This window comes from Pristis pectinata, chromosome 30, assembly GCF_009764475.1.
Source record: "Pristis pectinata isolate sPriPec2 chromosome 30, sPriPec2.1.pri, whole genome shotgun sequence".
In the NCBI taxonomy this organism is placed as follows: domain Eukaryota; kingdom Metazoa; phylum Chordata; class Chondrichthyes; order Rhinopristiformes; family Pristidae; genus Pristis; species Pristis pectinata.
Genome location: NC_067434.1, coordinates 15,781,047 through 15,803,404, shown reverse-complemented (window position 1 = coordinate 15,803,404; position 22,358 = coordinate 15,781,047). Strand labels below are relative to the sequence as shown.

The window sequence follows — 22,358 nt, the reverse complement described above, 5'->3', positions numbered from 1 at the left end:
ATGGACTGATTTGTGACAACTGAAGGGGTGAACAGTTGCTGTGGAGTTGAAGTTACAATCAGATCAACCATGGTCTTTTTTTAGACAGAGCACTCTTCAGTGGCCAACTCCTGCTCCTAATTTGTACGTTTGCATGATTTTAATTCTAGGACAACACCCTTCTTGAAATATTCCCAGCATCTTTCCACAAGCTGTTTCCTGCCCAGTGACTGAGAGCTGCCCACTACATGAATAATCCACAGCACAGCAAAAACCTACTGCCTGGATCTCAAGGTCCTAGATCACAAGGCTGGAAACTTGCACTCCTATCTGGACATTGGAAGGGCAGGTAAGTACCATCATCTTCACTGTCCAGCCCACAGTGTAGGAGGTACGTCCTGTCAGAGGTATAGGGCAGTTCAACACCAGCCCCATGGGAGGATGTAACACCTAAGGCAACATAACAGGCTGACTGTGACACCAGCTACTCTCACGACCCACAGCCTGACAGAGCTTACTAATATACAGGCTGTGACTGTGCAAGTTGCACTGGTGTTTATATCATTACCCTCCCCCATCTCCAACCCACCACTTGTACATCCCTTGTCTAAGTTCTCATGGGGTTATGGTATCTCCCAACCTCTTTCCTCAGGAACATTAGGGACTGATGCCATTCTCCCACAGACTGAGGACGTGGTCAAGGAACTATATAACCTCCTAACCCCAAATTAACTGAGTGCAGAGTTCAGGCAAACACAACAAATAGGTGTCCTGGACTCCCAGCTTACTGCTTTCAGAAGGTCTGTGGGAAACAGTGTGCCACATTTTGGTGCCCTGCTTTGTTAGAAGTTGGCACCTTTAATGATGGCCTCACCTCACCCTCTTGTGGATCGGTGGATTAACCCAACAGAAAACTGAGCCACCTGGAGCAGGCACACAGCAAGTTCAATCACAGTCAGTGTAGAGCGAGCTTATCTCAGCTGTGGTGGTAATGGAGAGCCACCCTTCTACCTCAGACGTACTGAGTCCTACCCAATGGTGCAAGTGCAGGCAGAACATGAGGCAAGGGCAATGTCAGGCACAGGATGAAGGTCCCCTTGCTCCTTTGCCCTTCTCGGTCACTGCAAAGTAACCGAGCCTCTACCTGAGGAACAATCATTTTGTAACATCTCCTGTGATCACATTTCCCTTTGTGAAGCCAAAGAGGGCAGAAACACTAGTACAAAGTAACTTCAAAGGACAACTAATGAAAGGTTTCTGCAAGAGTTTGTAAATCAAAATGACAGTGTAGATCACAAGGTACATCGGAAAGGTATACACACAGGCAATGCGGACGTAGGCTCTTCTGCTCTTGGTTGTCCCCGAGGCGCTCCAGGCAACACACTGGCACCAGAAGTCTTCCAGACCAAACAGTTCTTCCACCTGCTGACGGGACACCTCAATGTGAACCTCCCGAACCACCAGACCTGTACAACAGGAGAGAACAGTTATAAAAGGGCCTGGAAGATGGAGACATGCATGGCACAGTGGTGGCTGTTTCTGCACAGGTTACAGCGAAGGATCGAGACTGTCACTATAGTGTAGGACTGAGAAAGTGCTACACTGTCAGAGGTACCACTCTTCAGATCTCTCAGGTGAATGTAACAGTTCAAGTATCACTACTTTGAAGAGCATGGCAGTGGCCCCCTGTGTCCTGGCCAATACTGATTCCCCCAATTAACAACACTGAACCAAAGTAATGTGTCTTCATCACACTGTTCTGGAAGTTTGCTGTGAACAAATTGGCCACCTTCTTCTTACAATACAACAGTGACTACACTTCAAATGGTCCATTGGCTCTTAAGCACTCTGGAACAACATAAGGTAGTGAAAAACACTACAGAAAAACAAGTCCTTCTTTCTTCCTTCCAATGTTTTCCAAACTGCCTTCACTTTGCAACCCCCATGTTCGATGTCTGCAACCTGAAACTTTAGCTCTGTTTGTCTTTCCACAGCTGCAGCCTGAACTGCTCAGTATTTTTTAATTTTACATTTCCGGCATTTGCAGTTTTGTTTGATTTTCACCCATCTTCAATGTCTATGGGCTAACACACCCAATCTTTGGCATGACAGCAATCCTGCCTCCCGTTTTCTGTTTGCTTCCCAGCTCCATTATGAATCCTTGACATATTACCCAAGAATGTTTCAAAGTCAAAGGAATATTTTGACATTGCTATGCAGAGACAAATGAGGCAGCAAAATCCCACAATGAGACAAAAGGCTATCGGCTCTATTTTTGTTAGTGCCAGCTGAAGAAATAACAAACGTTGGTTAGAAAAATGAGTATGTAGTCTGCCTTTGCTGGAATAATGCTATAGATTTAAGATTAAGATTTTAGATATCTTTATTAGTCACATGTACATCGAAACACACAGCGAAATGCATCTTTTGCGCAGAGTGTTCTGGGGGCAGCCCGCAAGTGTTGCCATGCTTCCAGTGCCAACATAGCATGCCCAAAACTTCCTAACCCGTACGTCTTTGGAATGTGGGAGGAAACTGGAGCACCCGGAGGAAACACACGCAGAAACGGGGAGAATGTACAAACTCCTTACAGACAGTGGCCGGAATTGAACCGGGTCTCTGGGTTCTGTTGTGACATAAGCAGACAGAACAGATTCTTGTTATAAATGGGCTTACACACCTACATTCATATTTTTGCAGATCTTCTCCTCATACTAAGTTGGATGGTGTTTTAAGGACATCAGCACTATGTCTCGTCAGCCAATGGACTGTTGTACTAAAATGGAGCTAAGCTACTCTCAAGGCCCAAAGTTCAATTGGTTTATGAGCAGGGAACACATAAAAATGAAACTTGCACAACACTTTGAGTTACTAGATCAGAGGCAAGCTGCCACTTGCTTGTTTGTTATCCGTAGTAATGTCAGATGTATGGAACGTTATGCCTGTCCATGAGTTTAATTCATGCTGTTGACTGAGTTATTAGGAATATTGATGATAATCTGCTACAAGGAAAGAAATATTGCAGTACCATATCGGTTGAATGTGATATGATACCTGAAAGGAGTCTCATTCCCAGCAGCAAGAACAATCACTCAACATGTTCAGAGACACAGTTTGGGAGGTCAGACTGTAGACTACACCACACTGGGTCTTCTTTGCAATTCAAGTAAACAGCCTAGCATTGGGTTTCTGAATATGCCTTCCAAAGACTGTATAACATTAGGATATCAAAGCAGCTCTGTCCAGAATCTATGAACACACTGCATGGGCCAAGTGACCTTCTTCTGTACTATATCATTCTTTGAAAGGGTGAACAACAATCGGAGTTGCTTCCCAGGTCAGGCAATGCAAGGGCACAAGAAAATAGGAGCAAGAATAGGCCGTTAAGCTGCTGAGTTTTGTCTCATCATTCAATACGATCACAGCTGATCTCTGCTGGCCTCAATTCTAATCCTCCATTGCCCTCAACACCCCGATCTTTCAAAAATTTATCCATCTCCACCTTAAATACTTCTAATTATCCAGTCTCCACAAATGTCTGGGTACAGAATTCTGGAGATTCACCACCCTCTGCCAAAAGAAATGTCTATGCACCTCCATAATGGGCCATAAACCTTGGAGCCATTTCTGAACCAGTGGTGAATAACTTTGCAGATGCTTTTAGTATGGATAAAGCTCAATACATCAAGTGACCTTCCTTGTCTTGTGATCTTAAAATCAGAAAACTCTTACTTCATCTGCACTTAAATGTCTCAGCAATTAGTATTTGGTATATTGAATAAGCAACACAACAAATGACCCAAAACAACAATAGCAAGATAATTGGCTTATAAACTGATCCAGAGGTCTACAATAGATGGGAAAACAAAGACAGAGTAAACTTTTAATGGCCCAGGATCTGAGGTCAGCTAGTTGTTCTCTGACCACTGGACAAAGATCAAAGATTGAACCGTAGAAATTTATAACACAGAAGCCATTTGGCCCAATGTTGAAGAGCAACCCAACTTGATCCCACCTTCCAGCACTGGGTCTGAAGCTCTGCAAGTCATAGCTCTTCAAGTACACAGCCAAGTACTCGTTAAATGTGACCATCTGTTCAGGCAGTCAGTTCCAGACCCCTGCCATCCTCCAGGCAAAATTCCTTTTTTCCTCATCTTTCCTCCACAAATTGCTTCTAAAATCTGTGCTCTCTGGTTTTGGAACTCCTTTGCTAAAAGAAACTACAGAGCAATATCAAAATCACAGAGAAGTCTGGAAGTTACTATTAGCTGTGTGTCACTGTTCCACTGAAGTTGACGGCCTTCACTTCCAGAGGGAATCAACAGTTGGAGCCAGCTTTATCCCTCTGCTCCAGGCCCGAATGAAATGGGATCACATGGAGGAGGAGGGGGAATATCTGGTGGATGGACAAAGACCTGTTCACTAGAAAACCACAAATGCAACGTGGGAGAGCCAGCTGTCAAAACTGTTGAATGTTCAGGCCTAGAAATTCGTCCCTGTTCTGTGGTGTTAATAGTGTGAAATCGTAATGGCTGTGTTCTACTCTACTTCAGAAATGGTGCCATTTCAGATACAGAGAAGGATGCACAGTGATACCACACCGTGCTTACCACTCAGGACCAGAGATGTAATTCTAGACCTCTGAATGTGTCTGGCTTTCTATAACATTCAGAAGCAATCAAAACCAATTCAGAACTATGGAAACCATCCTAAAAGTTTGAAAATAAATTTATTTCAGCTTAAAAAAATCTCTAAATGTTTCAAAACACCTTAAAGAAATAAACATTTAATATTCATTGGAGGAATTAGTTAATTCTCACAGCTACACCCCTCCAGTGAAATCAGGTGGCACAGTGACACAGCTATCGGTGCTTCCTTACAGCTCATGGGTTCATTCCTGACCTCCAGCTGTGTCTGTCTGGAGTTTGTACGTTCTCACTATGAATGCCAGTGACTCTGGTTTCCTCCCACATGCCAAAGCCGTGTGGGTTGGTAGGTTAATTGACCACTGTAAATTGCCACTAGTGTGTAGGTGAGTGGCAGAATGTGGAGTTGATGGGAATGTGGGGAGAATAAAATGTGATTCATGGAAATAGGTGCTTGATGGTTGGTATGGACTTGATGGGCCAAACGGTCTGTTTCCATGCTCTGTGACTCTCTGTTTCTAATTCCATTGTGAATCAGTCACCGTATCAGGTCCAATGTGGTGTAGGGGGTTTCTGCGGATGAAATGGCAGAGAACTGTCACAGCTCCATGGTCCTCCACATCAGAGTCATAGTGCATGGCTGATCGTAATTTCCTGACAACAGTTGTCCAGTGGGTACTGTAGAGCAGAGGTTAAGTTACTACATCAGTATTCAAAGGTGTAAGCTACTGTGCTGCCTCATGAAGACAACATCTATCATCAAAGATCCCCACTATCCAGGCCATGCCATCTTCTCGCAGCTACCATCGGGCAGGAGGCACAGAAGCCTGAAGACCCTCACCAGCAGGTTCAAGAACAGCTACTTCCCTTCAACCATTCGGTTCTCAAACCAACCTGCACAACCCTAATCACTACCTCAGTATAGCAACACCATGACCACTTTGCAATACAGTGGACTTTATTTTTTTTTGTTCTAGTTGTGTTTTTTCTTGTATAACTTTGCATAATTTATGTTTAATTTATGTTTTTCTTGTGAGTGTTGTGTATCTGATGCTATGTACCTGTGATGCTGCTGCAAGTAAGTTTTTCACTGCACCTGTGCACACATGTACTTGTGTATATGACAATAAACTCGACTTTGACTTTGAATGGGGGGACATGGGTTCAAATCTCGTTAAGGCATTTGGGAATCGAAACTTAAATAATTAAATAAATCTGGAAAGGTAAGCTAAATGCTGAAACTAATGGATTGTCATATTGGTTTTCTTATGCCAACCAAGGAGGAATTCTGATGCCTTTGGATGATCTTGCCTCCATATGACTAACAGCGGCCAATCCAGATGACTCTTAATTGCCGTCTGAAATGGCTCAACAACTCTGGGGATGATTAGCGATGTGCCTGGCTAGGGAGATTAACATGTCATGAACAAATAAAATAAAAATTTACACAGGTAAATGTCAAGAGCTCTTGTTAAATCTGGACCATTCACCTTCTCTGTATAAAGGGTAAAGGCACCCATTTCGGGTTCAGTAAGCAGTTGTCAACAATAATGAAATGAATTACTTTTCATGGTTCTGGTCAAGGGAAGAACGTAGGCTCGAAGGACTTCTTCCTCTGCAAATAACACCATGGGATCATCAGGATACACCAGCAAGGTGGGAGCTGATTCAATCTAGAATCCAAAAGGAATGTCTTCTGTGCTAAGTCTGGGTTACATCTTCCTGAGCTGGGATCTGAACTTACAACCTTAAGAACACAAGAAAGTAGTAGGAGTGGACCACCCGGGCCCTCAAGCCTGCCCATTATTCAATATGGCTGATCTGCCCTTGCCGTTTCTTCTGTGCCAGTTCTCCACAACCCTCAATTTCAAAAGTGATATTTATTTCCTCTTTAAGAACCCCCAGTGATCTAGCCTCAAGATCCCTCCAGGTCAGAGAACTCCAGAGATCCACCAACCTCTGCAAGAAGTTGCTGTGCACAGTTCTTAAATGACTACCCACTAATCCTTCAACTACATCCCCTCGCTCGAGGTTCTCCCACTGGTGGAAACATCTTGACATTGATCTTGTCAATCCCCCTCTGGATGTTGAGCAACACACAAAATGCTGGAGGAAATCAGTGGGTCAGGCAGCATCTATGGAGTCTCTTGTGTCTCTCCTTTGGATCTTGTACAGTTCAATAAGATCACAACCCCACCCCCTTCTTCTAAACTCTAAAGAACATCTCCAATTTCTTTACCCTTCTGGCCAAGTAAGAACAGACATAACCCCAATAGCAGGGAAGGGCAAAATTTGTCCACAGTCCATTTCCCTTCTGGTGAATGTGCTCTGCAAATTCATACGTGATAGATAACATAATTGTCAGCTAAGTTAACTAGCGGGGGTGTGGGGCAGGCTGGTGAGGGACTAGTAAAGTGCATCAGTTCTTTGGTGTACAGTTTCAATGGAAAATGTCAGACATATCAAATAACCGGCTCTTTATTTACTCAATGCAACGACCCAGAAACATTTCCCAAAGCTAACTGTCTCTAATGTATTTTAGATTTACTCTAATGTATCCGGTCTCTATAGTTCAGCACCAGCATAAATAACCAGCCTTGGTTCTGTGAGTGAAGCCCTTCCCTCAAGCAGATGAACATTCAATTAAGGTTCAGAAATTGCCTTACTGTACAAACATTCAGCAAAGGCCTCCCAAATTCTCCCCCTGTATTTAATGATTTTGTTAGAATAACAGTGACCAACAATTTATTGTATGTGTGTGTGTGTGTCTGCTGCTGCTTTAAGCTTCCAATGCTGGAATTATTCTTTTCCCCCCAAAGACTCAACTTGAAGCAGACCTCTCAGATCGACTGTTTCTCTTCTTAGGCTGGGAGACAAATTTTGTCTTGATTATACACCTGTGAATCACTTTGGTTTACCATGCTATAAGCACTATATAAATGCAGAACATGTGTGTGCTTGTGTGTATGCGTTAACAGTGGGGGAATGTGGGAAGGGGGGGGAGAGAGAGAGAAAAGGGGTGTGTGAGAGAGAGATGGAGAGAGAGAGAAAGAGGGGTAGAAAGTCGGGGAGAGAGGGGAGAGGAGAGAGGAGGTGAGGGAGAGAGGAGGTGAGGGAAAGAGGAGGTGAGGGAGAGAGGAGGGGAGGGGAAGGGGGAGGGGGAGAAAGGGGGGAGAGAGAGTGGGAGGGGGAGAAGGGAGAAAGGGGGGAGAGAGAGGGGAGAGACAGGGAGGGGGAGAAAGGGGAGAGAGAGATGGGGAGAGAGTGAGAAGGGGAGAGAGAGGGATAGAAAGATGGGGAGAGGGGGGAGGGGGAGGAGGAGAGGGGAGGGGGGAGGAGGAGAGGGGGAGAGGAGGGGAGGGGGAGAGGGGAGGGGAAGAGAGAGGGAGAGGGGGAGAGGAAGAGAGGGTGGGGGGGAGAGAGATGAGTTACTTCCAGAAACTTTCAACCCATTGATTTATTTAAATAAATAAAGCAATTTCTTTGATAGAAAATTTGCATAAAATAAAAAAGAATAAATTGTCAGTGGGGTGAATCTTTGCTCTTGATATTACCAATGTTTTATTCTTGGACTTTCCTTCTTCATTCCTGTCGTGAGAACCATTTAGATTTTCTTTCCCCACGGGAGTACCAGGGGTAAAGTCTCCAAGGCCAAAACTTCTTTACTTATTATTTTTCCACTCATGGGATGTGGATCAATAAGGAGACGGGGATTTGTCCATTTCTAATCCGGCCCCGAACTGAATGAGCTGTCAGGGGGCAGTTACAAACACAGGGATGTGTCTGAAGTCTCTGCAGGCCAGTGCAGCCAGGGATAGCAGAGTCCCTTCCCTGAAGGACAGATGGGTCTATGGTGACAAACCATTAGTCTCAAGGTCACTGCTATTTGGCACTTGCTTTAAATTCCACGTTTAATTAATTACAGATAAAGCTCTGGTATCTGGTAATGAGGCAGGCTTGCTAGGAAATCAAGATGCTTAGACATTCCCAGCCGATGCCCTACTTCAATCCAACTCCCTACTCCACTGAGTGCTGCCGTTCCCTTGGCCCAGCAGCTCCCCTCCCTCTGCGCCGTCCCTCCCCCTGCACCGTCACTCCCTCTACCTTGTCCATGCAACGACCTGCTCACTCCCTTGCTGACCCTCTCAACCCCTCTGAAATGCAGGTGACTACAGCATGCCAGGTTGGAAAATACTGGATAATAAAGCTTTTCCTGTACTTGAACTTAAATTCCTCAGCTATTGTGGCGAGGTTCAACATCACATCTCTGGGTATCGGTCCACTAACTGAACCATTGTAAAACAACGCAGATTACTCTCTTCAACTACATGGCACCAATATGTTATCATTGAGATTTTACTCACGCGTATTTTAATTTTTCACTGTTATGATCAGGAATGATTTGATCTGATGATAGAATTTTTGTACTTACAACGCAGAAATAGGCCATTCGGCCCAGCAGTTCTGTGCCTGTGATTATGCTCCACATTTGCATCCTTCTACTCTCTCTTATTTTCCCCAGGCTAGTTTTGGACCTCCCTCTATGTTCCTGACACTCCTACTAGATTTTTTTTAATACAAGTCTTCAATCTCCAGTGAGATTTTTGTTTTTTTGCCGTTGGCCAGTCCAAATGCTTTGTGGTCACGGTATTGCAGTGGTTAGCGTAACATTATTACAGTGCAAGTGATCGGGGTTCAATTCCTGCCGCTGTCTGTAAGGAGTTTGTACATTCTCCCCCGGTCTGCGTGGGTTTCCTTCGGGTGCTCCGGTTTCCTCCCACATTCCAAAGACATACAGGTTAGTAGGTGAACGTGGGTGTAATTAGTTGGCGCGGGTTCGTTGGGCCAGAAGGGCCTGTTACAGTGCTGTATAAATAGGTTTTTAAAAAAGTTTTAAAACTTCATGTATGTTAATGTGTCTGTTTCATCCTAATACATTGCTACCAACAAGCCAACACTTTTTCTAGGTATCAGACTAGGTTTTACTGACTGTGGGTCATGAATATTATACACTGTCACTATCAATTGTGGCTCAGTGGGTAGTACAGTTAGCAAGGTCTGGGTTTAAGACCTGCCAGACACATAAACACAAAAATCCATGCTGTCACTTCCGTACAGTATTAAGGGAGTGCTGCACTGTCAATGGTGCCATCTTTATGAGTGAGGTGCTAAATCAAGATGCTATCCTTTCTCACGGTTGGTTGTAAGAAGAAAAAAGATCGCCCAGCACTTATTCTGAAAAGTTGGAGGAATATCTTTCCTTGTTGCCTCGCTAGTACGTATCATTTGGTCAACCACATACAGCTACCTCACCTGTCATCGCTTTGCTGTCTATGGGAGCTTGCTGTGTAGTACATGGCTGCTGTGTTCATAGTCATGGAATCATACAGCAGAGAAACATGGTCCATGCTGGCCATCAGATACTCATCTGTATTCATCCATTTACCAGCACTTGGTCTGTGGCTTTCTATGTGTTGGCACAGTGTTCCTCTATTATATGAGTGACTGCATTCAAAAGAACCTCACTGCCTGTGAAGTTAATGATATAAATGCAAGAACTCTGGGCGAGGGTATTAATTAAAATGGAATTAATCAGAAAAGTGAGGAAATGGTACTGACAGAGTTGCTCTACTATGAGCTAGCACAGACTTGATGGGTGAATAGCCTCTTTCTGCGTGTTTATGATGATGAAATCTTGTAAAAGCAGCCAGGAACGGGGGAAGGGAATCTAGAGTCAGCAGTTCTAAATGAAAAGCCAGTTAGCAGAAGTTGGAACATGACGGGTTTGATGACCTCCTGTGCTTTAGTTTCTGCGATCATACCCCTGCTGTTAAACACAGGGAGGTAGTTTTCAGTATCTGTTTTGGTTGGAATGAAGAAAGTTAATTAGCAAAGGGGAGATAAGTGCTACTTATAAAGATAGTACATTTTTCTGTCTTGTTAAGCAAACAGGAAGCAGAGATTAAATGAAAACATATGTACATAATATACAGAAAAAAACATTGGGTATCAGCAGAAAATGCTACCAGCACCATTCAAGATCAGACATTATGGAGACAGTGTGCTGAATGCATAATTACAGGTCTGTTCAAAGGCTGCAGAGTTTTACAAGTAATGTAAACAGACATTAGCATTTAGCTTCAGTTTAAGCTGTCTCCTGTTCATGCTCTGCACACCAGGTCTGCTCCCTCTGCAAACCAGGATGTGTAAAATTAAATGTGGTTTGTGTTGAATTTTCACTGCAATGCCCCAGGGCTAGGGAACATAAAACCAGCCCGTGTTCCCTGTACTCCCTCGAGACAACAGGAGTCCGCTCCACCCCATCTGTGGTGGAATGGTAGGTGCTGAGGTAGGGAAGCTAACTACTGTGTAGTTAACTCTGGCAGAGTTACAAGTTAAGTTGTTACTGGAAGGTGCTGGTTAATATTCCTACCTGCCCTTGTGCTGGGGCACAGGAGCTGATTGAGTAGAACATGCACACATTGTGCAACTCCAGAAACACCAGAGACAATATGGTTGGCCCATTGATTTCAGTCTAGCTGAGTTGTCAACAGCCAAAGTTTGCAACTTTGAGTGGCAAACCAATCATCCAATCTGCATGTGGGTGACTCTTTCTATTTATTTGTTGATGAATTGTGGAACCTGCTGGTATTTATTGTCTTCGGAACAGAGAAGATCCCCCCTTTCGTGCTCCCCTGCGGAGCCCTGACAATATATCTCACTGGTACATACCCCTCTGTACTTTTAAAGGACATTTCCTCAGGCTTCACGCTGGAGTCTTGGGAACCTGGATCCCATGGCAATGAATTGATGTGGAGCTGTTGCCTGTGAGCAGTGGTGTTGGGCAGGACGGAACAACATTCAAACAAGGGCATGTCTTTAAGTTGAGAGGAGGAAAACTCAAAGGAGATGTGCGGGGTTGGTTTTTATTTACACAGAGAGTGCCTGGAATGTGTTGCCAGGGTGGTGGTGGAGAAGACAGATACGATAGAGGCGTTTAAGAGGCTCTTAGATAGACACATGAATATGGAGGAATATGGACCAAATGCAGGTAGAAGGGCAGGCACGGTAGTGTAGTGGTTAGCGTAACACTATTATAGTGCCAGCGACCCGGGTTCAATTCTGGCCGCTGTCTGTAAGGAGTTTGTACATTCTCCCCGTGTCTACGTGGGTTTCCTCCGGGTGCTCCGGTTTCCTCTCACATTCCAAAGATGTACGGGTTAGGAAGTTGTGGGCATGCTCTGTTGGCGCCGGAAACATGGCGACGCTTATGGGCTGCCCCCAGAACACTCTGCGCAAAAGATGCATTTCACTGTGTGTTTCGATATACACGTGACTAATAAAGATATCCAAAAAATCTAAAAAGGAGTTATTGCTTTAATTAGGCATCATTAGCTTAATTAGTCCGGCACAACATAATGGGCCGAAGGGCCTGTTCCTGCGCTGTGCTGTTCTATGTTCCAAACTGATTTGGACAAGTCCAGCCTGGGGGCATGAAGACAAGTGGAATTGGACTGAGGGAATGAAGATGTGGGCCAGTTCAAAGTGGCACCTGGCAGTGAGGCTAATAATCTCAGGTCACGAGAACAATAAGTACAAGAAGGGCAAATGCCGACAAACTTTGATACCCTCACTGTGACACATGACGTGCACGCTGACTGTGGAGCCTTGCAGGGGATTGGTCTACTGTTGGATATAGTAGAAGCTGCCGTCTCTCCCCCTCCCTTTGTTTGGTTACTCAGCATTCCATAGCCCAGAGGTTTCTCTATCGTAACATGCCCAATGCTGGTGGCTGGCCTCAGTACCACAGAGAAATCCTGGAGCTGGGGAGAGTTGTACAGCCAAACAATCAGAGGGGGAGACTGCAGCTTCCATCACCTCCAATGGGTGGAGGTGAGAGAGATCGTAGGATCAAGTTTGCCAGGGCAAAGACCTGAGTCCCACATCTCAGCACAGAGTGACCACATCTCTCGCCCAACCTGCCCAACACCAGCAGGCATCCAGAGGCAGTCTCTCCACACCGAGCTGTGGGTCCATTCATTCATTGCTGGGAGCACCAGGTTATCAATAGCGGGGGTTTGTACCAGTTCATGGCACGGCAGAACTGTCAGTAACATACTTCTCTGTGCTATGCCGTGATGACCCCTTTAAGCACTGATTCTAATGTTGCTCTCCTTTCCGTCATGAGTGCTGAGCTATAAGCAAGGTATTGAGTGATATGGACCAAACAGAGGCAAATGGGTCAGGTGAGATATCTTTATTGGTCACATGTACATTGAAACACACAGTGAAATGCATCTTTTGCAGAGTGTTCTGGGGGCAGCCTGCAAGTGTCGCCACGCTTCCAGCACCAACATAGCATGCCCGCAACCTCCTAACCCGTATGTCTTTTGGAATGTGGGAGGAAACTGGATCACCTGTAGGAAACCTACGGAGTCATAGGGAGAACGTACAAACTCCTTAAAGGCAGTGGCCGGAATTGAACCCGAGTTGCTGGCATTGTAATAGCGTTACACTAACTGCTGCACTACCATGCCTGGTTGGCATAGAACAGTTGGGCCGAAGGCGCCTGTTTCTGTGTGTATAACTCTATGATTCTGTGAGCAATTTAGCTCAGACATGTTGGTTGGCCTGGAGTCATATATAGACCAAACCGCAAGGTTGTAGATTTTGTTTCCTGAAGGGCATTAAAAAAACATATTTTTTTGAAACAACTATCTAGTTGCTTCAAGGTTACATTTACTGAGAGTAGCTCATTTAAAAAAGACAGATTTACTTAATTACTTGAATTTAAATTCCCAGCTGCCGTGGTGGGATTTGAACGCACATCTTTGGATCAATGACTCAGAACTATGGCTACTTCACTAGTTACTTAACCACAATCTGAACATACTCCTGGAGAAACAAAGGACTGCAGATGCTGGAATCTAGATGAAAAAAAACCAAGATGCTGCAGGAACTCAGCAGGCCAGGCAGCATCTGTGGAGAAAAGCAGACGGTCAACATTTTGGGTCAGGATCCTTCTTCAGGACTGAAGATAGGAAAAGGGGAAACCCAATATATAGGGGGGGGGGGAGAAACAGAGCAGTGATAGGTGGACAAAAGAGGGGAGGTGGGGTGGGCACAAGGTGGTGATAGGTAGATGCAGGTAAGAGATAGCTAAGAAATTACTCTCCCTTCCTCCCCCGCACCTATCACTATCTCTTACCTGCATCTACCTATCACCACATTGTGCCCACCCCGCCCCCTCTCCTTTGTCCTGACCCGAAACGTTGACCGCCTGCTTTTCTCCACGGATGCTGCCTGACCTGCTGAGTTCCTCCAGCATCTTGTTGTTTTTGCGCTAACATACTCCTGTCTCAGCAGGCAGCTGGAAGAACATTAAATTAGCAATGATGCCTACTGATTAGCTTTGCCCACTCTCGTGGTAACAGGAAGAAAGGTGAACACTGTCTGTGGGGAATTGGGTTGGAACGGACTTGCTTATCTCTTCTTGACTTTCTCCAAGTGTTTGGATATAAATCTGCACCTTCCATGGTGTAGCAGAGACAATTAATGAGGAAGATCTCAAAACTTGAGCATTCCTTTTCTTTGGGACTAATTTCTTTGTGAACTGACAACAACTATATCGAAGAAACATCACAAGGCCCAATGCAAGCAAGATTGAGACATCATCTAACTCAACTCCAAGACATCTCAAACCACTTTGTAGCCAATAAGGTTTCTGAAGTGTTGCCACTGTTGTATTGTAAGAAAGGAGGCAGACATTTGTACACAGCAAGATCCAAGAAAAATATTCATCAGATTGACTACGTTTGACTTTTGGTTGAGGGATAAATGTTGCCCAGGATATTGAGAGAATTCCTCTGCTCTTCAGAATGGAAGTAATTGCCTCATTTTAATGTCTCACTGGAGAAGCCACCTCCAACTGTGTGGTACTCCCTCAGTCACTGCATGCTGAATGTCACGTTCGGGAAACTTAAATGGGGCTTGAACCTCTGATGCTTTTCACAGAGAGGGGTGAGAGTGATATTTAGGAGCTGTCAGTAGGTCCAAAACCTTACCTGTGACCTCGTCCACATTTTCCTCAGTCACGTGGTCCTTCTGATGCACCCAGTCACCATTGCACTTGAAGTAGATCTGTGTTGCTGGGGTGGCCGTGCATGTCATCATCACTGGTTTGTTTTTTACGATGTAGGCATCATTCGGCTCCACCAGAAACCTCGGCAGAGGCTCAGCAGCTGAGGACGGAAAGGACTCAGGCAGCACATCGCCATAGTCAGTCCCTGCGGATTACAAGGAGAGGGACGGAGATTACCAAAGAGTACTTTAGCATGGTCTAACTGAGCGGCATTTAATATACATTACAGAAGATTAGTCACAAGGGCCGTTCATTATCCTGAGATAATGGTACAAGTTACAGAGAGTTCCAGCACTTAATCAATCAAGTCTGGTGTCATAACAAGCGTGCCGCACATTTTCTTCAGCCTAATGTGTTTACAGTGCCTTTCAGGTTGGATAATAAGAAGTTGTTTAGTTTAGCTCTATGCCAATGATGGCCAAATGCCCTTTTATACTCCCAATATTTACAATCAGTCATCCCCCACCTCAGCTGACACAGATTTGTGGCCGTGTACGAGATGGATTCTTTCTGCACTTTGGAGGCTGCTAACGGAGGAAAATTAACCATCCAAAGATTTGTCACGTCAGCCTTCTCCCCATTCTTCCCAGCCTGGTGTCATATTTCCTCTCTCTCCCTCCTTCTCCCCCGAAGGCATTCACTGTTTCATTACCTGCATCATTTAGAGTTTGAGCGCGCCTGTCAACTAAAGCCATCTTGCTCGTCAACTGCACTATTTGTCTTTCAACAGTGGCTCAGTCCAAATGAAATAAGGGCTCCTATCACTCTTTCCTGAGCATCAGAAAGAGCTGTGTCGGCAATAAGAGTAGATAACTGCAGATCCCCTCTCTGGATGCCTTTCTCATTGCCTAAATAAGCTGCCTTTTCCTTCCTCTCAGCAATATTCCATACCTGCCACCCACCTACATCAGGGGTGGTTTCCTCCCATCAGGCTGAATGGACTCCTTCTGAACAAGAATCTAATGCTGGGTTAAGGTGGATGGTCACAGTCTTTTTCCAAGGGTAGGGGAGTCTAAAACTTGGGGGCAGAGGTTTAAGGTGAGAGAGGAAAGATTTAAAGGAGACCTGGGAGGCGACCTTTTCACACAGAGGGTGGTGGGTGTGAGGAACGAGCTGCCAGAGGTAGGCGTAGGAGTGGGTACAATTACGACATTTAAAAGACGTTTGGACAGATTGGTAGATAGGAAGGGTTGAGAGGGACATGGGCCAAACATGGGCAAATGGGACCAGCCTAAGGAAAGACCTTAGTCAGCAAGGATGAGTTGGACTGAAGGGCCTGTTTCCGTGCTGTTTGACTCTATGAACCCCCCGACCCCCCCCCCACTGCCCCCCACCCCCCCCGCTTCACTGAAGTGGGCACCTCCCACTGGTGCACAGGGCAGCAGACACACACACCCACCCTGCCCCCCACATCCGCCCCCACACACACACACACCCACCCACACACACCCACCACCTACACACACAACCCCACACACACATCCCTTACACACACACACCCCACCCCCTCACGCACACCCCCACACTGCAAACCCCCACCCCACACACACCCACCTCACACACACCCCCACACAGACACACCCCCCACACCACACACACACACACACACACACACACACACACACACACCACCAGAAGAGCTAACCCTGGAGTTCAAATGTAGAAAACACTGCTCCCTCACACGTTCCCTTCGCTACTGTAAGCCATTCAGCCCTTTGGGCCTGTTCGGCCATTCATTTAACTCACAGCTGGTCACCACTCATCTGACCTTTTCTGCATTTTGCTTGATACCCTTGGAGAGTTGCTGAGTGCATTTCGTAGAGAGCACACACAGCAGCCATTGTGTGCCGGTGGGGGAGGGAGTGTAGTGTTAGAGGGGGACACCGGTGAAGTGGCTGCTTTGGATGGCATTGAGCTTTCATCCAGACAAGTAGAAAGCAAACTGTGTTCCTGCTCATCTCCCTCCAGCAGCTGTCTCCAGTGTTCACACTCACCTCCCTCCAGCTCGCCCCATCTGCCTTTCACTTCTTCCCTTTGTCTGCCTCCACCTATCATTCACCTGTTTCCCAACTCCACTCCGACCCCCCCTTCCCTACCTGGTGCAACCTGTCTGTCCCCTGTCATCCCTCCTCAGTCCACCAGTCACCTGGGACTCCCCCTCTCCTCTTTGTACTGGCCACCTCTCCTCTCCTCTCCACTCTCAGACCTGATGCAGGGTTTCGACCTGAAATGTCGACAATTCCTTTCCTCCCACAGATGCTGCTCGACCCGCTGAGTTCCTCCAGCACATTGATTGCTGCTCCATTACACTCCTGATGTGCCTAGTGATGGTGAGAAGGCTTTAAGGAGTCAGGAGAGAGTCATGGTGTAGGATTCCAGCCCTTGACCTGTCCGGTATTTGTGTGGCTGGGCCAATTAAGTTTTGGGTCAATGATCACCAGAGTCAACTGCTACACTGTAAAGGTGACTGGACGGACCAGATACAACTACCTCACACAAGGGTGGGAAACGGTTGGAGCAACTCATGCATAGAGAGTCACGGTGATTCAACAGGTCAGATCTGTGGATCGGGAACTGTCAGGTTTGATGCTCACTGAGGAACGGTTCAGATACACAGGCAGTCCCCAAGTTATGACAGGGTTCCGTTCCTGAGAACTGTTCGCAAGTCGAAAACGATGTGTGGGAGAGGATCACAGACGTGGTTGTGACGCGAGAACGAGCAGGCACGGGAAGAGCAGCTACCAGCCGGCCTCACTGACTCAGTGAGTGAACGAGTGAGTCTGCTAAGCACTCCCAGCTCTGCTCTGCTCCACCCAGCCCCTGATTGTTGTGGCTTGGGGTGGGGATTGGGGAGACAAGGCACATGGAAGTGCCCCGTTCCCACCCAGGAGAAGATGCCTGCAGCCCTGCAAATCATCCCCATCCATCCCGCCGATTTCCCCAACACTTGTATGGGATGTCCATAAGTCGGGCATCCTGGGGAGGATCTGTACTTAAAAACCTATTGTTACTCTGTTCTCTGGCAACAGAGTGGGCTGCATTAGAGTTTGAATGGTAGATGAAAAATGTACACTCAACGCAATTGAGATAAAATTATATTAAAACAGAAAAGGCTGGAAATACTCAAAAGGTCAGGCTGAAACATTAAACTCTCTCACTCTCTCCACAGCTGCTGCTTAAACTGTTGAGTATTTTCAGCATTTTCTGTCTGTTATCAGAAATTTTCCTTTAAAATTACAGGGATAAACACTAATAGAGCAAGACCCTGAGTTGTTGTTTACTGAAGTTATGCACAGAGAGAGAAATGTACTGCATATTAACTGTTGTCTTGCTGTCTGCAAGGATAGCTCTTGGTAGCAACTCAGTTTACGTTCAAATAGTGAGTGACAAGCAAAGAATAATAAAATGATGGAAGTTCAAAGAAAAAAAATCACATACATTTAAGATTATTCAGCCCAAGCCCCTGAGAATGAAAAGGCATAAAATCCGGGCTCTCTGCATTTTTACAGGGGATTCCAAAGAATTCTAAATTGCAATTCTGAAGAAATCTTCAAGAAAACATTAACTCCTTATCTTCTGAAATAAATGCACTGATCATTCTGAGATTTGAAACATACTTGTTGCTAAAGGCTGTATGGTATCTCCATCTAGGAAACTATCAGAACATCAGAAATAGGAGCAGGAGAAGTCCATTAAACAAGATCGTGGCTGATCTTTCAGGCATTGCACCTGGAACCCTGGATCCCCTCGATACCTAAAAATTCACCCATCTCTGTCCATCTTGAAGCTGCTTTAGAAAGGGCATCAATGCCACGGATGAAATCGGGAGGTACCCAACTCCATTTCTGCCTCCCTCCGTCATCCTAATTAGTTTTTCATTTTAGTTAAGAGAGGGGTATTGATTAATTATACTTTGCATCTGACAGATCTTTTACTATAAAGAGCAGCCACCTCTAATGCAAAAACAATGGCCTGACATTAAATGCAATTATTCAGAACCTTATTTCTTCTGACAGAAATCACTGTGGGATCACACAATTTGCATACCATGTTAATGCATTTTATTTTTTCACTGGTAGACTGTGTGGTCTCAGATATTCTTGTGTACAAAGAGGCATGTTGTATAGCCCTTCTGCAAATTAAGACTAGGAAAGAGATTCTCAGAAATATTGCTGTGTGAATGTTTAACATGTTTCCCCACAACTTCAAATGGGGTGATGGAAATGGGAATGCCAAAAATGTTGACAGGTGAGTTTGCTTTGTCAATCCCAAGGCAAAATATTAAGCACTGTGGAAACGTAATGAAATTTTTTGCATGGCAGGTTCATTTTATGTTTTTCTTGAGTAATTATTTCTCAAATTAAGTTCAATATGGGTGGGCTGTCTTATGAGGAAAGACTGTATAGGCTAGGCTTGTATCAGCTAGAATTTTGGAGAGGGGGAGGTGAATTGATTGAATCATATTAGATACTGAGGGACCTTGAGAAGGTGGATGTGGAGACAACTTGTCCTCCTGTGGGAAAATCTGGAACCTGGAGCTTCTATTCAAACATAAGCTGCCCATTTAAGACAGAGGGTAATGAATCTCTGGAACTCTTCTTCTCAAGGACAGTAAAAGTAGACTTTATGAATATTTTTAAGATTGTGGTAAATAATCTTGATAAGCAAAAGGGGTGAAATGTTACTCGGGTAGGCAAAAATGAGGAGTTCCATATTTCCTAATGACATAGGAGGCCAATTGGCCTATCAAGTCTATGCCAGCTCTCAGAGCATCCCATTCCCCTACCAATTTTCATTGTAATCTATTCTCCCCATTTTCACATCAACTCCCCCACCCTTCCACTGATCACCAACACGTTTACTAAGCATGTATAGGGGCAATTTACAGCGGCCAATTAACCTCATCAGCCAGCGGATCTTTGGGATGTGGAACGAAACTGGAGCATCTGGAGAAAAGCCATGCCATCACAGGGAGAACATGCAAACACCACACAGACAGCACCCATGGTCGGGATTGGACCTGGGTCACTGGAGCCGTGAAGCAGCAGCTCTGTTGGCTGTGGCACTGTGAGCTTACTACTCCTGAGTTGTTTGTTCATATGTCAATTGGTTTTCTGTGTAGTTGTTACAAAGGAATAAGATTATCACTAACACAGCATAAAAATGATCTTGATATACCTGCCTTAAGTGTTGTTCAATAATAGCACCAGTAATTACTGATCCACATTATACTAAAGATGTTCAAAAGTATTACCCACTCTGAGCCTCCCGATGAATAGCTGGATAATGAGCTGAGCATTTTCTTGTTACTAGAATGCTACAGAGGCAAGGCGGCAGGGAATTGGAAGTAGGTCATGGATTATATTAACAATACAATATTTATTAATGGACTGTGTTGGAAATGGGAGCAGTGTCAGTGTGCACAGTAACATAGTTTCCCGTTCGCTTTTTGACAAATCTGCTCCCTTATGAGACAAAAGCTGCTTTCTCTATAAAACCTTCCAGCCATTGCATATCCACCTCAATTTAGGAATGAGATCATCTGTTTTCAGAGATGATTGAGGAACAAATGCTTTCCAGCAGACCAGGGAACCTTTCAGTTTACCTGAGTGGGGCAGAGGGGCTAGGGTTTAACGTCCCATCCAAAAAGCAGAGGACACACCCAGTCCAGGTTTCTGCACCCAGCATGCAGGAGCAGGACTTGAACTGCCAACTGCTGTACCTCCAGAGTAAGAGTGCTACCCAGTGAGCCATGGCTGAAGGACAACTCAAGTGCTGCAAAACTGAGTTCTGAATAGTTCTTTATTACCTATCTTGCTGGACTGTGCTTGTGTGTATCCAGCCAGTGCTGTCCAACAGGGGAAAGCAAGGCTTCAAACATAAACAAGGAGCTGTAATTCTCTCCCATGGCCAGATGCCTTGTCTATTGGTAAAGAAATGTTGTTCCAACTGCTTGAAAAACTTGGCTCCCTACCAAGGTGAACTCGGATAAATAAAGAGGTCGTGTTGGTCTGTGGAAAAAAACACACACGTGGAAACCAAGGCACATTTTCCATACAATCGGAGCAGAACAGAAATGGACCCCTTGGATATAAACAATGATAAAAAATATTTTGACCAGGATCAACAACATGTTCTCCCCATTACTTTTGTCCTCGTTGTATTTAGTGAGTGCTTGATTACATCGAGAAGTTTCCCAATACTGCACAGGGTGAATTGATCTTGGAATGCTTTGGGTGACCATGATGTGGGCAAATGTGATGGTTATCTTGGGTCAGCAGAGTTCCCCATGAGTTTTACAAGACGGACCAAAGCCTCACCAATGCAGCTTGATTTGAATGGGTACACCTTTTGGGTGAGGTGTTGGACTGTGACCATATCCTATCCCTGAGAAGATCCCATGGAATTAATCTGAAGAAGAGCAGGGGACTCTCCCTGATGTCCTGGCCTGCTGACTTCACTGAAACAGATTTCCTGGATGTTATTACTTTGCAGCTGGTGGGATCTGGGTTTGCATAAAATGGTTCTCTACATTACGGTGTCTATAATTTGTTGGCTGTGGATACTGAGGTGTTCAATGACGAGAAAGGCCCCATTAGAATGCAAATCATGCCCCTAATTGTCCTTGGGTGTATTTTTTCAGACGTGCTTTCGGACATTTCACTGAGAGATGATCAGATTTCTACTCCAGGTCTTTTGGTTTACTGGCACATGATAGCTTTTTCTCAACTGGAAATGTCCCTGGGCAGCGACGTGTCCTTGTGTTTTCAACCTGAAATAGCATCCGTGAAAAAGTCAACTCCAAAAATTTGGTCCCATTGAGTTCAAAGGAACCCATGTGACAAGGAGATGTATGATGCGCGTGTTCTGCTTTTTAGGCCCATTCTCAGCAAGTGAGCGAGAATGAATCTCTATCCCAATGTCCATGATTGAATCTGGCACCTGACACTAACCTGAGTTGGGATTATGGACAGCCATTGGCAGGGAGGACGAAGGAGTAATGAGTTGTCCAACTACACAGTAGAACACCGTGCAACTGCTTTACAGAGACAGCAATTGCTCAGCTTCTACTTGGCACATGCAGAGATCGCTTTTTAAACCTCGATGTGATCACAGAAACAAATACCCATGCAGGAATGTGCCAGGACAATCTGCAAGTGTAAGAAAGGGAGCATTTATTATAAGGCAAGGGGCCTCATTAATAAACATCTGTGACGTTTTCAAATCGTAAATCACGATCGGAAAGATGTCGGGGCATCCCCCAGAGTTATGAAATACAAGAGGCAGTGTAAAGCTGCACGGATAAATTGCACTCTTGCTGGGAGGGAGTTCACGTGTGAAATGTGTGGTGCATTTGGCAGGACATTTCCCACAAGCATTTGGTTTTGGGTGGTCTGCAAAGCCTGGATTTTGAAAGGGCAGTGTCACAGGGTGAAAGGCTCAACAAGCAGAGTTAGGAGTGAGGAGGGAGGGTTATAAAAGCACAACAGTCTTGAAGGAAGACAAATAAGATTTGCAGACAAGAACAGGCGACCAAGGATCCTGCAGCTGGATTATGAGTACAGAGAAGGAGCAGCTTGAGTAAAAACACA

At 45.2% G+C, this 22,358-nt stretch overlaps 1 protein-coding gene across 3 annotated transcripts in view; it reads right to left on the bottom strand.

Annotated features, from left to right (window-relative positions):
• The window catches only part of unc5b (unc-5 netrin receptor B), a 250,740-nt gene that overhangs the window by 69,973 nt on the left and 158,409 nt on the right, over positions 1–22,358 (bottom strand). For all 3 annotated transcript variants that reach the window (XM_052041397.1, XM_052041398.1, XM_052041399.1), the window contains exons 2-3: positions 14,690–14,911; positions 1,302–1,445 (exon numbers count right to left, since the gene is read on the bottom strand). In XM_052041397.1, the coding sequence (XP_051897357.1) occupies positions 1,302–1,445; positions 14,690–14,911 (366 nt within the window). The remainder of the gene's footprint in view (positions 1–1,301; positions 1,446–14,689; positions 14,912–22,358) is intronic.